We start from the raw sequence: 18,246 nt of genomic DNA, 5'->3' as shown, positions 1-18,246 counted from the left end.
TTTGACATATATTTAAGCTCCTCTCAGCTGAACGCCCTCCTTCACTCCCAAGTGCAAACAGTCTCTCCTATTTCTTTCTTTAGACTTACTTTAGCCGAAAAGAGAAAAATAAGCTGACGATCAATTGCCATTTTCCCACGTTAGTTGTCCCGTGACAATTACCTGTTCCAAAAGTGAAACCTGATCTTGCAGGGAAAGAAACTACGTGACAGCTACTAATTCCCTTATAAGAAATATGGGACTGTTTACAAATGAGTGATTCCAGTCTTTCATTTCGGTTTTCCTCCCTCACAAATCACTAGGCGTGTGTCTTTCTGTATCTGTGTGGTCATACCTAGTCGCTTTTATCTTCTTGAAAGAAAAGACATTCACAGAAAATTTCTTCACAGTAAGTAGCAATGATTCTCTTGATCAAAATGATGATACCTCCAACTCTCTGCAACCTTCTCATGTTTTCCATAATGGATGGCAATGGCACACTTGTTTTTCTGTCACCTCACTCTCCACCTTTGGCTGTCGCTTTTCATGGTTCATACTTAATTGGTTGTTTTCTATTTATTTTGACCTCTCAGTATTTTTTTTAATTAATTGACATTTATTTATTTATTTATTTATTTATTTATTTATTTAGTGGCTGAGTTTGCCTGTGTCTCTCTTCACCACCTCATTTTTTGTTTTGCAGTCCTGTTACTCTGATCAACTTCTGGCCGGTAGATTCTGCGTGAGTACTTCTGCTGAAGGGGGCTGCTACCACTGACACATTTGCTTGCTTGATTTGACAATTTTTTGTTCTGTTGGTTTGGTTTTCTTTTAAGGGCACATTAATTTCCCTTCCTTCATTTCATCTTTTCTCTTCCCGCGGTTAAGACGTTGAGAGTGCCATCTACCACAGATCAGGAGAATCAGAGCGAGGTTTCCCGGTCCCCACCTGGTCAGGTTTTAACCAGCAGACATCCTGGCCTGCAATCAGTCATCAAAGAAACAAATGGGTAGTTAGTTCTATTCCTGAAAGATGGGTTTACGTATTCTTCCGTGATAAGCTCCTCTGATTGCATAATAACATTCTTGAGTCATATTTTTTGAGATTCAGTACTTCAGGACCTTCGAAAGGATGATGGTTTGTTCTTTACGGCCTGTTACAAGTGGACCATTAGAAATCAGCTGGATTTGTTTTACAGTGTGATGTGGAGTTTGATGGAATAATTTTAGTCAGGCGTGTATACTTTTTATCATGCTACCGGACTAATCTGCACACACATGAGTTTCTCAATTTTGAACTAAACTCACTTTGTTCTCCTCTCCAAACTAAATATTTAGCTCATAACTAGTTACACATTTACACTGGAAGGAAAGTGTACTATACACTATTGGTGTATATTAATAATACTGATATTAGATACCAGCAGATAATTGGTTTATCTTAGAGTTTATAATGTTATTAGAAAACTCTGGGGAGTCTGTGATTTATATATTAGCAAACAAAACATGCATTTTTTTTAAAGTTACATTGTGTGGAGTTTTTATAACAAAGTTTTGTTATTTCAGAGCGTACATACTTTATTAAAATATTTATTTAAAGTCAGACAGCTCTATTATCTAGAGAGGGAAATGACCAATTTAGAAGAACTCAATTTATTTTTATTGGGTCTCTTTTATTCTACCATGTAATTTAATTTAAAGTATATCCTTTTTTAAAAATCCTATAGTGGTAAATGCAAGCTATTAATTGAGGTTTATTTTAAGTCTTTATTCGCCTAAAAGGAATATAAGGCATCCCTTTCTTTGTTAAAGCTGCATTATTGTGCCCCTTAATTTTGAGATATGGTACCTATACCTGATATTTTTACTCATCAAGGGGAGTTATTTAGATTCAGTTCTGGGGGTTTTTTGTTTTGTTTTGTTTTTTTGTTTTTTTTCTATTTGTAGGTAATTGTTTTCCCTAACCTAGGTAGTTTTATTTATTTAGCGAAGTTTGAACCTTTTCTAAATGAGAAACTTTAAAACAAACTGATAGACTGAAATCATCACTAAGTGAATGGATTTGTTCTGTGTTAGAATAAATTTTAGCCAGTTGAAATATCCAAAAGGCAAATATGCTACAGAATGACTTTAAAAATGCATGGATAGAGGTAACGCAAAATAATAAGCAAAGAATAACTAATGGTTCCTTGAATGGAAAAAAAAAAAAAAACCTTTACTGAATACATCAACTAATGAGGAAAAAAACATGACAAGTGATTTTAATGTCACTTATTTTTTAATAGGCTCTTTATGCATATTCTTTATGCTTTAAATATTTCATTAGCACCATGAGCTTGACTCCTTCATTTCATATCCCATTTTTTCCTTTTTAAATACCACTGCCTGATTATTTTTATTTTCAGCACATATTGTAGTTTTCCTAAGTCAAAGAAGTAACATTTCTCTAGTTTCTGTAAAATCACAGAAGTACCATGATGCTAATCCAGTGGCATGAGCAGTTTTAGGCATTTAACATGGTATTGCCTTGTTGTTGGAAAATGTAATGTCACTTATTTTAAGTAGAGGGTGTTTGCCTTCAACTTAGAAGAACTTTCAAATTAATAACATCTTCTATTAAAATATCTTCCTCTAAAAACTAAAACAAAAAATTACTTTGCCTTTTTAAAAAAAAAAAAGTCTGATTATTCAGAAATAGTGGGAAATTATCCTTTTGAGGAAGAAAACCAGACCCAGCAGGCAACAGTCCTTTTCTTTAATGCCTGCATTTTTATTAACGTCTTTGTTCAGGGGCTTTTAAGTAATTTATAAAATATACTGCAGAGCTCTCCTGTTAGATAGAAGAGCCAGGTCCTGAGGTGGCTTAATTTTGCAAGAATTCCCTCTGATGTTAACAGATTCTTATGTGGATCACAGAATTTGAACGTTGACTGACATACAGATCTTTGGTTTTTTTCTTAGCAGAAACCCTTATTTACCTGTATTTGTCATATTATTTTAAAAACTAAATCTAGCCTGAACCTTTTCTGTGGTTTGTCCACAAATCAGACGAACAGTATCCTTTGAGCTAGTCTGCTTGGAAACCTTAAACAGATGAAAACTTATTAATGAAGTTTTCACAAAAGAGAAACCCGTGGTAGATGGGGACATAATTGGCCATTAATAGTAACAGGGCTCATCCTTCTGGGGATATCTTTTTGTGTGTAGGAAGTAGAAAGGGAGAACAGTGTTATTACCATCTTTTGGAAAAGTGTTTCAGAGGCTTTGCATTTAGTTTTGTTTCTGGACTAAGTGGTTTTCTACTTATTCTTGGTTTTTTAAATGATCCTTCTCTGAACAGTGCTCCCTTTGGGTTCATTTTCTGGTTTAATAGGTACTTCCGTTAGTATACTTCTTTTTTTTTTAAATTTCTGGTTTTAGGAGTTCTTGTGCTCAGGCATGCTGTGTTAGGTGCTACATACATTAATAAGAAAAATCACATGGAATTAGCCTCGAGGCTAAGAATTAAAGAGCTGCATAATATTTTCTGTATAAGATTTTACCAAAGTGTTTTAGATTTACATGCCTAGTTTTCTTGGTATAGTTATGCTCAAAGGTCTCAAGTTGTCTTTCTTCTATACACTACCAAGGTGGCAGCCATTAGCAGGAAAAACACTTAGACATTTTCTTCCTGGTGGGCGTTTAGCATATCAGAAGTATGTAAATGAGAAAAAAAGTATGTAAATGAAAAACTCGTTTGTTCCAGAAGACAGCGTTTATAAACCAAATACTCCAAGTACAAAATGACCTTGACCTGCAATGAATATTTTAAAACAAACCATAGCATTTTTCTAATAATGCACTATTCCGTGGTTCTAAGAAATGAGGTGAACTCTGCCAGACTAGAGCGAAGATTCACATGGAAATCTCTGGATCTGCCTAGTAAATTCGGTGGCCATCCCTGTTTCCTCCTGACAGCTTAAAGGTCTTTGTAGTTCATTACAAATTGGATTAGAGTGACACTTGACCTAGACAATACTGGTTTCGTAAATAAGACATTTATCTCTCAGGGAAGACCTCAGTTCCCTAGTTGTTTTCTATACTGTGTTGTAATCATGTTAGGATTGTGTGTGTTCTTTAAGAAGTAGGGAATTCTAGCACACTTCCTAGGTAAGCCTAGGTAGTAACTACATGGGTTTTTTTTCCCCATATAAGTAAAAGCAGATGTGTTCTTCTTAATGTTTTGACCGCGTCTATTAATGCTGTTTGGACGTTGGGCTAAACCAGTCCTCACTGAATATAGTACTGTGGACTTTTGGATCTGTGCCTTTACCTAAAGGCTTTCTGTGTCAAGACAGAAATGGAAGAGAACTTTTGTCCTATTCCAATTATGACCAAAAAGCACAAGTCCAAACCGGTTTTCAGAACAGATGGATTTTTTCCCCCTAAGGTTAATCCAAAAGATACAATAAAAACTTCAAGGGTAATTAATAGATCAGATACAAAAGGGTGGGGGGGGATTATTAACCTGACCAAATTCTTAGTCTCTGGAGCTTAAAAAAAAAAGGTAGGGTTTTACACCCTAAAAGCATATAGACTTTTCATGCTAACGCTCCCCTCTAGTTTTCTTCTCTGTACGTTAGCACACAGTATCCCTGATGATAAATAATTCAGATATTGTGACATTTTATTGGATTTAGCCATTCTTCTTTAAGAACATCACAGTATCATTGTGGGTCATTCAGTTCTATTTTATGAAGTAGTAATATGGTCCTGCTACTAAATCGTACTAAATCGGTGGATATTTTGCTTCCTTACAAAGCAGCACAGACCAAGACATCTCAGTGTGTGGAATCTTAACAGGTCCTGGTCTGGCCTCCCGGGAACTAAGATTGTTGACTATAAATGTACCAAGCAAATGTACAGCTTCCATTTAATAAGAAAGCAGCTAATAAATGGTGTGGGGATAAACTACTTAAAATCTTTAACCACCTAGTGCCAACACAGTCTCAGAACTATAGGATGTGAGACATGACAAGGTAGGAGGAAAAATGTCACAAAGAGATCGTCTCCCCCAACCTTTTCTATAATTGAAACATTCCAGAGAAGATTTTGATCTCTTTTGATGGCTTTGGGGAAAAAAAAGTATGAGAAATTACCTCTCAAAGTTGGATTTAAAATACTTGATGATATAGCTAAGATACAGGAACAGCCAAATGTGTACATTATCCAGAGCATTAGAATAAAAGCATTTTAGGCCATGTATATAACATGACTGTGTGGTGGGGTTTTTTTTCTCCATTAACGGATGGTATCTGTGACTAATCACATTTTCTGCCTTATAGGCCTGCCTCGTCCCCTCAGCTTTCACACGATGATACTCATTCACGCATTGAACATTATGCTAGCAGGTATGAGACTAGTTGAATGCCAGGCAAATATTGATTGAAATAACTAACCAAGGAAAGCTAACCTATAATCATTTGAAACAAACCTTTTCTTTTTTCCCCCCAATCTTGTCTGATTTCTACTAATCCACTTGCCCTCTAACTTGCATGCCATTCCACTGCATGCTGTTTTTGGGCACCAGTAAGAGCATTAGTCCAGAACAATCTCACCTGGCCTTTAAACATTTCTGATAGCTTTGCTATGTTTTGCATACGGAGCACGTTTAAAGAATTGGCTTAGAAATCATCTCACCTTCTTAGAAAAACTGCTAGACCAGCCATCCATGGGTGAAGAAATGATACTACGTTCTCTAGAGCATATGAAAGCATCGGCTTTCCATTTGCGTGCTTATTTAACATCATATGCTGTAAAGAAGAGAATAATTAATTTTCCTAATCCGTGCAACTTTTGGTTCCACCTTCTTTGTGTTTCAGAGAATTTTTATGCCTAAAAACCGAATTGCTAATTGTAAGCTGTCTTGTGCTCGTTAAATAAGTCTGTGAGAGTTTGGTTAACTTCTTTATTTTTTAACTGGTAAGAAGATTTTATTACTGTCTGAGGGGAAGGAGGTTTTTGAAGGTAAAAATTGGTGGCAGACTATTCAGAGAGCTTACTCTGAGTCCATCCTTTATCAGTAGTCTAACTGCTAAACGTGTTTGTCCACAGTGGGAAGCATTAACTAGCTCTGTAAGTCTGTCATCAGGGGAAAGCTTTAATTGTCTTAAAAAGGGGGGAGGTAGTGAAGGAACAGAGTGTATTTGTTGTTAGGGAAGCTTTTCTTGTAAAAACAAAGGCCTGTTCTCAATGAAAGCAAGATCAATCTGTGAAGAAGAAGAAGAAGAAGAAGAAGAAGAACCAAATACAACTTCCCTTCTAATTTAGAGCGTAAATGTAAAGCTACTAAACTAGCTGTCATCCGCTACTCACTGCCTCAGATGGTTAGGGCAACACACACATTCTCTAATTTGAAGGATTCCTTTCTCTTCTTGCCATGATTTATCCTTTAGTTTTCAGGAATGTTCGATTAGGTCTTGAATAGATTCTAAGAAATCACATAAGTTTTAATGAGCTTTTACGTTTTTTATCAGGCTAGCAGAAATGGAAAACAGCAATGGATCTTATCTAAATGATAGCATCTCTCCTAATGAGAGCATGTAAGTATCCTGTCTCTTTTTACCAAATGTTCCTGACGATGAAATTGCTTTGAGGGCTGTAGAGGTAGGGTAGGGCAGAAGATAGGAATTAGCATTAGACTCACTTGATCTTTCAAGGAGCCATTCATTGACTTTTTTGTCTTTGACTCTTAACCACCTGACATGGAATGAGCTCATCCAAAATGTGGCATGACTGGTATTCCAGAGTAGCAAAAACAGTGGGCCTTATTTAATACCAAGTTGCATAGGCTCAAATAATGAAATTATACGAAATGGTTAATCTTTGACCAAACCTGCCAGATATTTAAAGGGATTGGATATTAATTTTTCAAAGTGATCGCTAAGTAGTATTTTCTCCACTCGGGAAGCAGACATATAATCTTAGTATGGTTGCGCTGGTATTCCCATCTGGTAGGTTAGTTGGGCGTTTTCCTTCACAGGTCCAAAGCAGTAAATTTCTGTGATTTAGCATCATTGTTAGCTAAATCAGGTGAGGCAGTCTGGTGAAGGATTTCAGAAGACAGGGTACAAATTTAGGTTCAAGTTGTTTAGTGGGATGATAAGCCAGGCCTGTCAAGTAGAAGGAAAGAGAGAGCTCGATGCTAGAAATGGTAACAGGGAAACAGTGGCTTCCTTACCGAGTTGGGGAAGTGTTCACAATGAGGAACTCAGAGGAATAGTGCCATGAACCAAGGGCCTGAGGTGGAGGGAATTGATTAAGAAGCTAATATGAAGGAGAAAAGACAAGGATCTACTAAATGAATAGATACTTTAGAGAGAGAGGAAAAAAAAATTCTAGTCAAAGCACAGGAGTATCTCTACTTTGCTAAGTTACGGATGTCTCGCCACTTTGTCATGGAGAATCTAGGCAAAGGGAAGAATGAGTGGTCAATTTATTATGTCATCAGTGTGGCAGCCCAGGGTCACACCCAGTCAGGCAAGAACTTTTGTAAGGATTAGGCTGAGGGAAATAGCGTCCAAATGGCATGTATACATAGCTGTTTATGGAGGACATGAGAACAAATCATCTGGTAGATAAAGGTGATCACCTGCAAAGGTGAGTGTTGAATCAAGTTGACAGTCATTTGTATATGACTGAGTTACTTAAAACAAAAACAACCTTTTCCCCAAACAGAAGTAACTTCTCTTTCTCAGTTACGAGGATAAGTATTAGTAGGATTAGTATATAAAATACTTGGACAGGAAAATATGTGGCCAAAGAATCAACCAAATGGAAACAACCTGAATGATTTGCTTCTTTGTGTCACCAGTTTTGGCGATTAGAAGCTATAGCACATTCAAATTATTTTAAGTTTTATCTGTATAATAATGGCTGCCATTCATTGCCCGCCTGAGAGAACAGTAAGAGAAATTTAATTAAAGCTCTGTTGTAATTAGCCACAGGAAGTTCTTGCAATAAAATTTCAGAATTTGGGAAGAGGGATAATAAGTAGTAAAACATCTTTTTACAATTGTTAAATGAAATTTAGCTTTAGCTTATTCTGAGGACATAAAATCCATTTTGACTCCATGTTAGATGCTAAAACCATGACATTTTGGGGGCAGATCTGGGGAAGTTTGGGGAATTGGTTGACTTCACTTAAATGTTTGTTTTTAACACCCAATAATTACTTTTAGACAACTTGTCACTTCTTGACCAGTTACCTGGCTTGACAGACCAAAATCATTTAAGTCAGAAGGATTTTTTTCCCCTAAGTACCTGTACTGTTTTTCAACTCAGAAGTCTTAGGGGAATATTAACATAACCATCCTACTCCTATCTAACGAGAAACAAAGAGTTTTAGCCTCTCATTAAGAACAGAACCAAGTTCTTAAAACTTAGATGTACAAAGGCTTCTAAGGAGCTAGGGACAATACATTTAGAAAATAATTTCTCCTGTGTATTAGAGAGTTTCTAGTTTTAAGGAAACATTGCAGCTGCCTCCCCAAATATAAGCCCTTTGCTTCTTTGTTCCTGAAGATTAGTCCTTAAAACTATTCTAAAGAATGAGTTATTCAGGCTTCTTTTAATTAGTCATCCCAGTGGCTTTTTTTTCCTTCCAGTTTTTGTTGTTCTCTCTGAACAATAATTGAATGAAACCATCAATTGTCTCCAGTTTCATTATTGTTACCATCTTGCCTCAATGGCTTTTGTAAGTTCAAACTGGCTTAGCAAAGCAACACTTTGTGGTCACTTTGTCCTCCCCTGAAGAAAATATTCATTATTACAAAGGTTGTAAGTTTTTTTTTCCTGGTCATTATTAATAAGAGCATGGGTTTAGTGAACAGGTTATCTTGACAGGCTTGGTAGCATAAGCATTATAGAGCCATTGTTATGTCTTTTAATATCTGTTAACTATTGGTTTAATGGTCAACATAGAGTCCCAGTATTTCCATAGTTCTGCTACTCATTTACCCATGTAAATAGGCCAATCCAATTCATTTGAAAATCTGAGCAAGAAATACGTTGAATTGTCACCAATAAGATCATAGATCACAACCTCAAAATATCAAAATGTCTTTAGAAACAGGAAAAAGGGTCTAATTAATGGTTAAGAGCAAATGTTTCTATTTTAAAATACACACCTGAGTCCCTGACCCCCAAAGCAAAATAAGGGGGGAAAAAACCAAAACCTTTGATTTTATTTTCCAGAGATGATGAACATTTGTTAATCCAGCATTACTGCCAAAGTTTGAACCAGGACTCCCCCCTGAGCCAGCCTCGTAGTCCTGCCCAGATCTTGATTTCCTTAGAGAGTGAGGAAAGAGGGGAGCTAGAGAGAATCCTAGCAGATCTTGAGGAAGAAAACAGGTGAGTTTTCTTTCTAGCTTTGTCATTGGTATGCAGGGTGCATACACGTGCACACATAGAAAAGCGCCAGGAATCTTCACTTAGAGCCATTCTGTGTCTAATTGTTTTCCACAATAATCTGTTTAGCTCCATTTACAGATTCTCTCTCTCCTTTTTTGTTACCTGAAAGAAGAAAATGAACGCTATAGTATAATTAAGAAGTCCTAATTTAGGGGTGAGAGGAATTAATGCTAATGGTGGTGATTGATTTGTTGCATGTGTTTCAGAGGCTTTGATTTTATATTTGAGAATAGAATTTAAGAACAAAGCAAGTCCTTTAATTTCATGATTATATGATTTGTACATATATTTGGCCATATTATCTGCCTCAAAGCATTTAAGAAAGTAGGTTCGTTGGCTTGGTCTGATCTGGGAACGAATTCATGCATCTTATTTTCCATCCTCAAACATGGACATCATTTATGCTCGCCATCATAGCAGATTAGTGAGACAACTCCCGTTGTCAGTCATCATCTCAAAAAGATGTTCATGGAAAAATAGAAACTGTAGAAGTGAAAAGCCTGGAGAAGATGCACAATGACGGCAGAGAGGACACAGATGTAAAAATCGGGGGTACCGTGTGGTGTCAGGATCATAGAAATCATTGGACATTGGCTTTTGTGTCACATGTATTATATCACAGGCCTCTTGGTTAAGAATTTTCCATATGGCCACTTGTGACTCACCGTACCTTCTTTAGACAAATGTTACCAGGCAAGTCTCTAAAGGAGCAGTTGCTCAAATTTGTGGGAGTTGAGAACCTTTGTCTCTTCTGTTTAGCCCAAGGCACCAAGACCTGTGAATCTAGACAGTGCAGTGTGCCTGAGAACCGGTGCCCTGGGGCAATATGTCACATCAAAATGAAAAAGCAAACTGCCATTCATCTATTGCTTTGTGCCACCACTGCTCTCTGTCCAGCTCTTAAAACCCCTGACCTGTGGCCATGCTCCTTATACAGCTGGCTTCTCTTTATTCTCTTTCTCACCCCTCCAATAAATCCTCCATACTGACTTGAATTGTATATTTTTCCAGAACCAAGACCCTTCATGGCATTCTAACTTCATTGCATTTCTGCATCTAGAAAAAAGAAATCAAGCTTTTCAGCTGGGCACTTAAAACCTTCCAGAATTTTCTCTTGACTTCCTCTTACAACATTATCTTCCTTTGTACCTGTGTTTCAGCCACGCTGCTGCAGCAGCTGTTTCTGAATACATCCTGCTCTCATCTACTTTCTGAAGCTCAAGCTGCTTCTCAGTCTTCCTGCTCACCCCCATTCCTTCCATAACTGTGACCTTCCTCAGAATAATCCTTTTCCATAGAGCACTGTTAGATCCCGACATTTGGAAGTAATCGATCTTTTGCCTGTATTCCCTGAGTCATGTGAACCTTTCTCAGAGAACTCCCTGATGGTTTGCCTTTTTATTAGTTACTCCCATTTCCTCAGTTTAACAAAAACAGTGAATGCTTTTGGGGAAAATGGTCCCCTGGAGTACCTAGTACCGTGTGAATACTTAGGGGGTAATCAGGAAATGTCCGGTAAAAACCTAACTTTAAAAATACATCAAGGATGCCCCATGAGTACCATCTAGGAGGTAATACTGAACATTTTGTTGGTTTTAATGGTAACATTATTTTTGGCCTTATTTGAAATAAGATTGGCCTTGAAGGTGATGGTAGATAAAACATCTCCCCCTCCTTTATCGAGGATCCTCCTTAGTATCTATCCCTCTATGTTAAATCTGTAGTTGCTTTAGGGGTCAGAGGCAAAAAAAGAAAAATTGGGATTGGCGTTATAAGCCAAATTTGATGTTACCCAAGAATAAAATATTTTTGTACAATAGGATTGTTGCCATTATGCACCATATCTTTCCATGTCATTGGGTAAGAGTTGGGTCTTGTGTTGTTGGCACACTTTGCTTCCATACCATGACAACCAGACCAAAGGGTGTTGGTAAAGAGTACTGGTAACTGTCATTTATCTATCATTTCATTATTTCCAGAGCACTTTAATGTATTCGGGTCATTTAATTTCCCTGAAAGCTGTATCAAGGACAGAGAAATGCTGGGTCACTGAGGTTCAAATGGCTTGACCCAGATTTCACAATCAGCCAATGGCAGAACCAACTTCCGGTCCAGATTTTCTGACTCAAAATAGCCAACCCTTGTACCAGAGAATAAAAGAGAGTCATTCTTTGTAAACAGAATTTATACAGAATTGTGGCATATTCCTTGGAATGTACCTTGACTCGAGAGAGTATTCTTTTTTTAAGGTTTTTGTTTTTATTTAAGTAATCTCTACACCCACTGTGGGGCTCAAACACATGACCCTGAGGTCAAGAGTCGCATGCTCCTCTGACTAAGCCAGCCAGGAGCCCTGAGGCAGTATTATTAAGGACTGTACATGAATAAACCAGTTCATGTGCTTGTGGTTCAGTGATAACCACTTTCTCCTTAAAGATATCCAAGACCATTCCCCCAAAATGGGATGGTTTATTCTGTCAAAGAAAAGAAGATCGACACCATGGCTTCTTACAGCTCCGAAATGAAGGATCTGATGTTGATGCAAGTCTTTCTGTAAGTCCTTCTGACCCTCCAGTTAAGATTAGGAAGAGCTGCTTTCTTCCTCCCTCCACTTTGTCACGTTTTCACTTCCTACCAAATTCCAAAGAAATGTCTCTCCAGAGCTCCCCTCCTGAAAGTACACTGTCTGGTTTCCTTTGCTCTGTCCTCTCTCGTCACACAGTTCAGCTTAAAGAGCATCAGAGCCTTAGCTTTGCCTTCGTGATCCCTGAATTGAGTGGTGCTTAAGGGGCTTTAGTTCACCCTTTCCTTTCCTTCCTTTGAGAGAACCCAGGGGCTCAGCAGATGCCCTCCCCTCTCTCAGGACCTGCCAAGCTGACTGTATTTCCTAAGTCAAACTGGGCTATATAATCAGACTAATACAAGCATACTTCTAGAGAAAATGGGAATGGATATTTAAAGATTTCTTACTTATTTATTTGAGAGAGCAAGAGAGAGCACACGTGTGTGCATGGCACAAGCCAGGGTAGGGGCGGAGGGGGAAAAAGAGGGATAAGTAGACTCCCCACTGATCCCCACATGGGGCTTGATCCCATGACCCTGAGATCATGAACTGAGTCAAAACCAAGAGTCAGATGTTTAACCTACTGAGCCACCCAGGTGCCCCAGGAATCAATATTTGAAATTGTCATTGTCCTTTATGCTTGCCGTATCTCTCTGTATTTTGTGTTCCTTTATTCTGTAGTTCGCACTTACCTCAAATTACAGATAGCAAAGGAAAGAGGCTTGGAGAGTCCCACTCCTGAGGAGATATGTTCTTGAATTCTATCATTCTTCTTCACCACACCTCCCCACGATCCTGTTGGAGAAGAGAGAATGGCCAATGTAGAAGTGTCTCAGGGGTGTGTTACTAGGTCTTGAGGATTCGTTTCTCCGAGTTGTTGGTCATAGCGTTCAATAAATATTTGTTGAGTAAATGGAAGGAATGAGTGAAATGAAGGTGAATCTATTTTAATTGTAGGACTCACACATGTACTTTTGACGAAAATTATTTTTAAAGCCTAATTTTATAAAGCAGTGCCTTTTCAAAGCTGTTCTTCTGCTTGTTTTTCAAAGTACGTCCCTCCTCCAGACTTCTTGATTAGCACCAAGCATTGCTTTGTCATAAATTTAGAGGGTTAAACATCCATCCTCCAAATCCTAGACCATGTATGTCTCACCCATTGGCATTCTCTTCACTGACTGTTAGCGCTACAGATAACAAAGTGAAAGCTCTGAGCAAAAGCTACGTCTGACTCTGAATTGTCTCCATAGTATCTCATAAACTTGGGTGACTAGTGACTTTGACAGTCTTTAATGTTTCACTTTAGCATAATGTCTTACCCTCACTCTGCAGATCATTCAGATTCACTGTCACTGGATGGAGACCAGTTGGATATTGAGAATTGGATCTGTTGTATGTCTTCAGCATTGCAAGCTCAGAGTTGGCTTTTCTCTTGCATAGATTCAAAACCATGTGCTCTCCTGACTGAAATCAGTAGTGTCAGATTCCAACGTATTTTTCTCTGCACTGTCTAAATGAAGTAAGACTTGCCCATGAATTTTAGGTGTGACCCTAGCAATGAAAAGGAAGGTAGCTTTTGTGAAAGACCAAAACTCACTGTCATCCTGCTGCCTGCATAGCAAATTCATTAGATTGCTCTCGAGTCTAAAAGGAGGGTACGTACTAACTTGATTCACTGGGAAGTCTGATGTGAATTAAAGTTGTCAGCAGATTTGTTATATGACAGCAGGGAACTGTGGGCATTCCTAGTACCTATTCGGGACCTTTCATAGGCCTTGTTTTCAGGCGACTGGACACCGTGTAGTCTGAATTTGAGTTTTCCTTGCCTCTTTTCATTTCTTCAGTCATTACACCAGATTGTAAATGTTCTAGTCACAGAAATTCTAGATGGGTATTTATGCCACAGGGTTGAACTCGATGGAAATCATGATACTGTTGCTTGACATTGTAAATGACAGCATGACCTTGGGCCCAGGGCTGGCCATTCTATGCATAGTCTCTGTGGTCTTTACTTCATATTCCTTCTGTAGGCCTTTCTGCAAGTCTCTAGTGATGGTGAGGAGATAACCAAGATGAAGGGAAGCTGAGAGAGGTCAGGAGTGGGCCTTCCAAGCAGAGGGAGGAGCAGTAAGTGTCAGGGGTCGGGGACAGGAGTGGCAGGGGGAATGGTGGGGGAAACTGCAAACAGCTGTGTTATTTTTGGGATGAGATGGGAAGTAGGAGCAGATGAGGCTGGGCAATGGGCTAGGTGTGGTGGGGAAGGGCCTGGTTCCACTTCACCTGGGACAGGGAGCCGCTTGGTCAGAAGCCCCGGACGATACTGTTAGATTTACACTTAACATCCATTGTTCCAGCAGCTGTGTGGAGGGTGACCTTGAAAAGAACTGTACTGGAAGAAGGAATTCAAATTGGGAGGTATCATGGAAACTCACAAGAGATCATTGGGGCCTAAAGTCAGGCAACAGAAAAGGGGGAGACAGGCTGGATGTGAGTAGCATTCTGGGCAGAGGTGGAGTTGCTTGATGCAGTGGTTCCACAGATCTGGGGAGGGAAGGACCAAGTCCCAGTTCTGGAGGGCATGTGGCGAGATGATGGTTGTTTGCCTCGTGGACTGACAGTTCAGGAAGAGGAGAAGCAGGTCTCTTCTTCATCTCTATTTTTAAAACAAATATCAGTTTATGATATTTACACTATCTATAGACCTTTTTCTGCAAGGGCCGAGTAGCTAGAAGCCGGTGAATGGGGTGTGGGAGAGGTTAAGTTGAGGGCCTGAGGACCCACCCACAGGTAAATGTCTGACAGTCAGAAGTGGAACTGTGAAGCTTCCAGAGATACTAGACCTAGGAGCCACCAGCTCCCAAGTAGTAGTTGAAACTGTGCAAGTGAATTTACCTACCCAGGCAGTATGTGGCAGAACACTGGGCTCGGTGGAACTCTGGAAGATTTGAACATTACGATGTTGATTTAATTACCTTTCTAGAAATAGGCCATCATACACATTAAATGAAATCCAAATGGTTTGAAAGGCACATAGAGTAAAAGGAGTCCTCCTCTAACCTTCTCCCTTGGCTGTAGCGTTCCCAGCTCCAAAGGCTACCAGCCATGTTGGGTTCTTAGGTATCCTTTCATAAATAATCTCTACACATGCAAATCTTTGCAAATATACTTGTGCTTGTTGGGATTATTTCATACAGTATCATGTGGGGTTCACCCTGGTCTTCTCTTTTTACTTAAAGATCCCTAATAACTTCTACCTGCTGGAGGAATATGCCAGAAAAAGAAGGAAGGAGAACTTGGGGGTGATGGGAGCATTGGCAGGAGAGAGAGTGGTTACGGGCACAGGAGGAGGCATGGCTCTGAAGGGGAGAAGGGCCACCTCTGAAGACTGTGGTAGATGAAGAACTGAGGGTTTGGAATGGGCGTAGGGAGCATGATGGAATGAGTGTCAAATGTCCTGTCGATCTCGCTGGTAATCAGTGGACATGGATTCTCCTAGCTGGTCTGTCCATTTCTTTGAAGTTGGATTGGGGGAGAAAGAGCAGTAGTCTGTGAGGAATTTCCTGAAACTAGGCCTTCTTGTCACTTGGCAACATGTGCCCCCAAAGGAAAGGGCTGCAGAGCTTAGATAAAGGGGGCTAGTTTTCCCTCAGAAATCAGACACCCAAGATCTATTTTGGCAAGGGAAGCCACCACATGAAGAGACGCTTTGTGAAGAGAAGCTGAAGGGCAGACACATTGAATTTAATAAGGTGGACAGGAATCAGCCAGTTTAGCTCTGCTCAGGCACAGGAGGTGGAGTCACCATGATTCAGAGGCTCAGTTTCAAACTAACCAGTCCAGTAACGGAATTTCCTTCAGCTTATCTGGAGTTAATCAGATGAAAGCCTGAGGGGACCAGTTCACCACATCCATTTCATAGAAGGGGATGGATAACCCAGAAGGACAATTTATTTCTCCTTTGATCCTAATTCTCTTTATAACTGTCTTGTTACACTCAATGTTTTAATGTTGCCATAAACCTTTTTGGGGAACAGCATGGCATTTACGTACAAGTACTTCATCTGTTTAAATGGGGAGTGTATGTTTTCTAGAGACTGGAGTTGTCACTCCATTCCAGGTCCTCCATCTCACAAACCAGACATCTTGGAAATCAGAATAAAAATCACAGTATTATCTGGTGAGCTTAGATTCTTAGCGCAGGAGATTGGATAGTCTTGAAGGACTAGCAGAGAAACCAAAGAACCTTTCTGGTGATAATATTCAGAAGGTACAGGTATGGCTGTCCTCCCCTTGAACAGCCTGGTTAAAGGTGAATCTCTTACAATCCAGTGTCCCTTCGTGAAGACCCTTATCGTCCTGTAGGCTTGCATTACCACACCGTCTTGCTGTAGGAGAACTGACTGTTGTCCTCACTTTCTTTAGTTACTTTCCAGGCCTAAAGATATAATTCCAGTTCAATTCAGTAGATAGTGAATGCGTTTTTCCAAGGGCCAGTGCTGCAAAGGTGACTAAGCCTTGGTTCTTACCTTCACAGAGCTCAAAATTGAAGAGAAGGCATTAAAAATACAAGCAACTAATCATAAACAGCTCATGATAACCCATTGTTAAACCTCTCTGGGGGTGCAGAGGTAAAGGATTAATTCTGTCCGGAGGGATTGGAGACGCCTTCACCTATGGAGTTGAAGCTAAGGACCGATTAGGACTTTCCCAGGCTGAGCGAGGGAAGAGGATGAGCCTCCCAGACTGGTGGGGCAGAGAGTAATGTGTGGCCAGAGCATGAAAGAGGAGAAAGAGAGAGTAGTGGGATGGTAGGTGGAGACCACTGTGCAAAGGGCTTTATATGTCCTGCTAAGTAGTTTGGGTTTAATCCTGTAAGCAGTTGAATGGTGGAGTTTTTTGGAGAAGGGGAAGAGGGAGCTAAAGGCATGGAGATGGGTAGAAAGATCATGGAAACAATTCACGAAAGGTGGCCAGGTTCTAAGCTAAGGCTGTTGTAGGTGAATGAAGAAGGGATGGGGAAATGTGAAAGTCACTGAATGAATGGGGCCAGGGAAGGATGGAGGAGGGAGAACTTGGATGATAGGAAAATTTTTGATCAGGGAATGTGGAATTGATGATTCAAAACCAGACCACACAACATAGAACACACAGGAAAATCTACTGATTCGCAATGGTCAATCCGCAGGGAAAACGAACTGGGTGCAGGGGCATCAGGTTCTCTTTGTTCAAAGAGATTCAAGGAACAATTTGCTGTACTGATTCTGTGTATGCACTTTCTAAAAAAGGATTTGAAAAAAAGCATAGTGATGAGACTCCCACCGTCTAAACAAGAAATCGGTGAACATAGTAGGAATTAGCACAGTTGCTGTAACTGAGATTCAGATATGGTCCCAGCTTCCCTGCAGCCAGTGGGATAGGAGGAAACATGATTTGTTGATCTCTGAGTGTGGATGAAAGGAGCATGCACCTTCCAAAGGAAACACCATTTTCCTGGCTCTAAATAGCAACAGAAATAAAAAAATAGCTGTCATTTAAGTACCATGTCCTTGCTACAGACAAGAACTGTTGTAAGTACATAGGAGATCTTATCTAATCCTTACAATGACCCTGTGAAGGAGAAGTTGTCTCCCAAATAAAGACTCCATGGCACCAAGTATGAAGGACATGTCATGTAGCTAGCAAGAAATGGGGGTTGGATTCAAACTTGGGCAGTCCAGGACGCTTAAACAGTGTTAACACTTGATGTGATCATTGGCTAGTGTCCTTTTTATAACAGAGATGGAAGATCTTTTATGTGATTGCTTCCAGTGCCTTTGATTAATTGCTGAAAGCTTAACATTAAAGGCCATAGAAATGATATTTCTCCATGGAAGAAGGTCATTGTTGCCTAAAATGTGTTCTGCAGAATACCTCTAAGATACTCTTAAAAAAAAAAAAAAGTGATTCCAAGGACAGACCAGCTCTGGAAACACTTGTTTTGGAAGGTCATGATGAATTCATCTTTGCATTGAGGAATATAGAAGTAAAGTAACAGGTTTAGCTTTGTTTAACCCAATGACTTACTTGACCTTAGCCCAACTGTACTGTTCTATTGCACAGACTTTGCTTGTAGTAGGAAATTCAAGTCTGTACTAAATTTTGAAAACCACGCATGGAGACGGCACAGTTAGTTCTCTCCTGTGGTTAGTGAGAAGCCTAGCTCTTGCCTTTTGGGGGACATCAGAGGAAGTAGCTATAACAGGTGTCTCTGC

At 39.5% G+C, this 18,246-nt stretch overlaps 1 protein-coding gene across 8 annotated transcripts in view; it reads left to right on the top strand.

The window, feature by feature from the left end:
• Positions 1 to 18,246, top strand: part of DMD (dystrophin) — a 2,197,254-nt gene that overhangs the window by 2,132,065 nt on the left and 46,943 nt on the right. For 5 of the 8 annotated variants that reach the window (XM_032883124.1, XM_032883122.1, XM_032883126.1 and 2 more), the window contains 4 exons: positions 683 to 721; positions 5,304 to 5,369; positions 6,495 to 6,560; positions 9,214 to 9,372. In XM_032883124.1, the coding sequence (XP_032739015.1) occupies positions 683 to 721; positions 5,304 to 5,369; positions 6,495 to 6,560; positions 9,214 to 9,372 (330 nt within the window). The remainder of the gene's footprint in view (positions 1 to 682; positions 722 to 5,303; positions 5,370 to 6,494; positions 6,561 to 9,213; positions 9,373 to 18,246) is intronic. The other 3 variants (XM_032883125.1, XM_032883127.1, XM_032883129.1) reach the window with 1 other exon arrangement.

The sequence above is a fragment of the Lontra canadensis genome, unplaced genomic scaffold, assembly GCF_010015895.1.
Source record: "Lontra canadensis isolate GAN:19392208 unplaced genomic scaffold, GSC_riverotter_1.0 scaffold86, whole genome shotgun sequence".
In the NCBI taxonomy this organism is placed as follows: Eukaryota; Metazoa; Chordata; class Mammalia; order Carnivora; family Mustelidae; genus Lontra; species Lontra canadensis.
The sequence above is the reverse complement of the archived record's forward strand: the minus strand, read 5'-3'. Positions and strand labels throughout refer to the sequence as shown.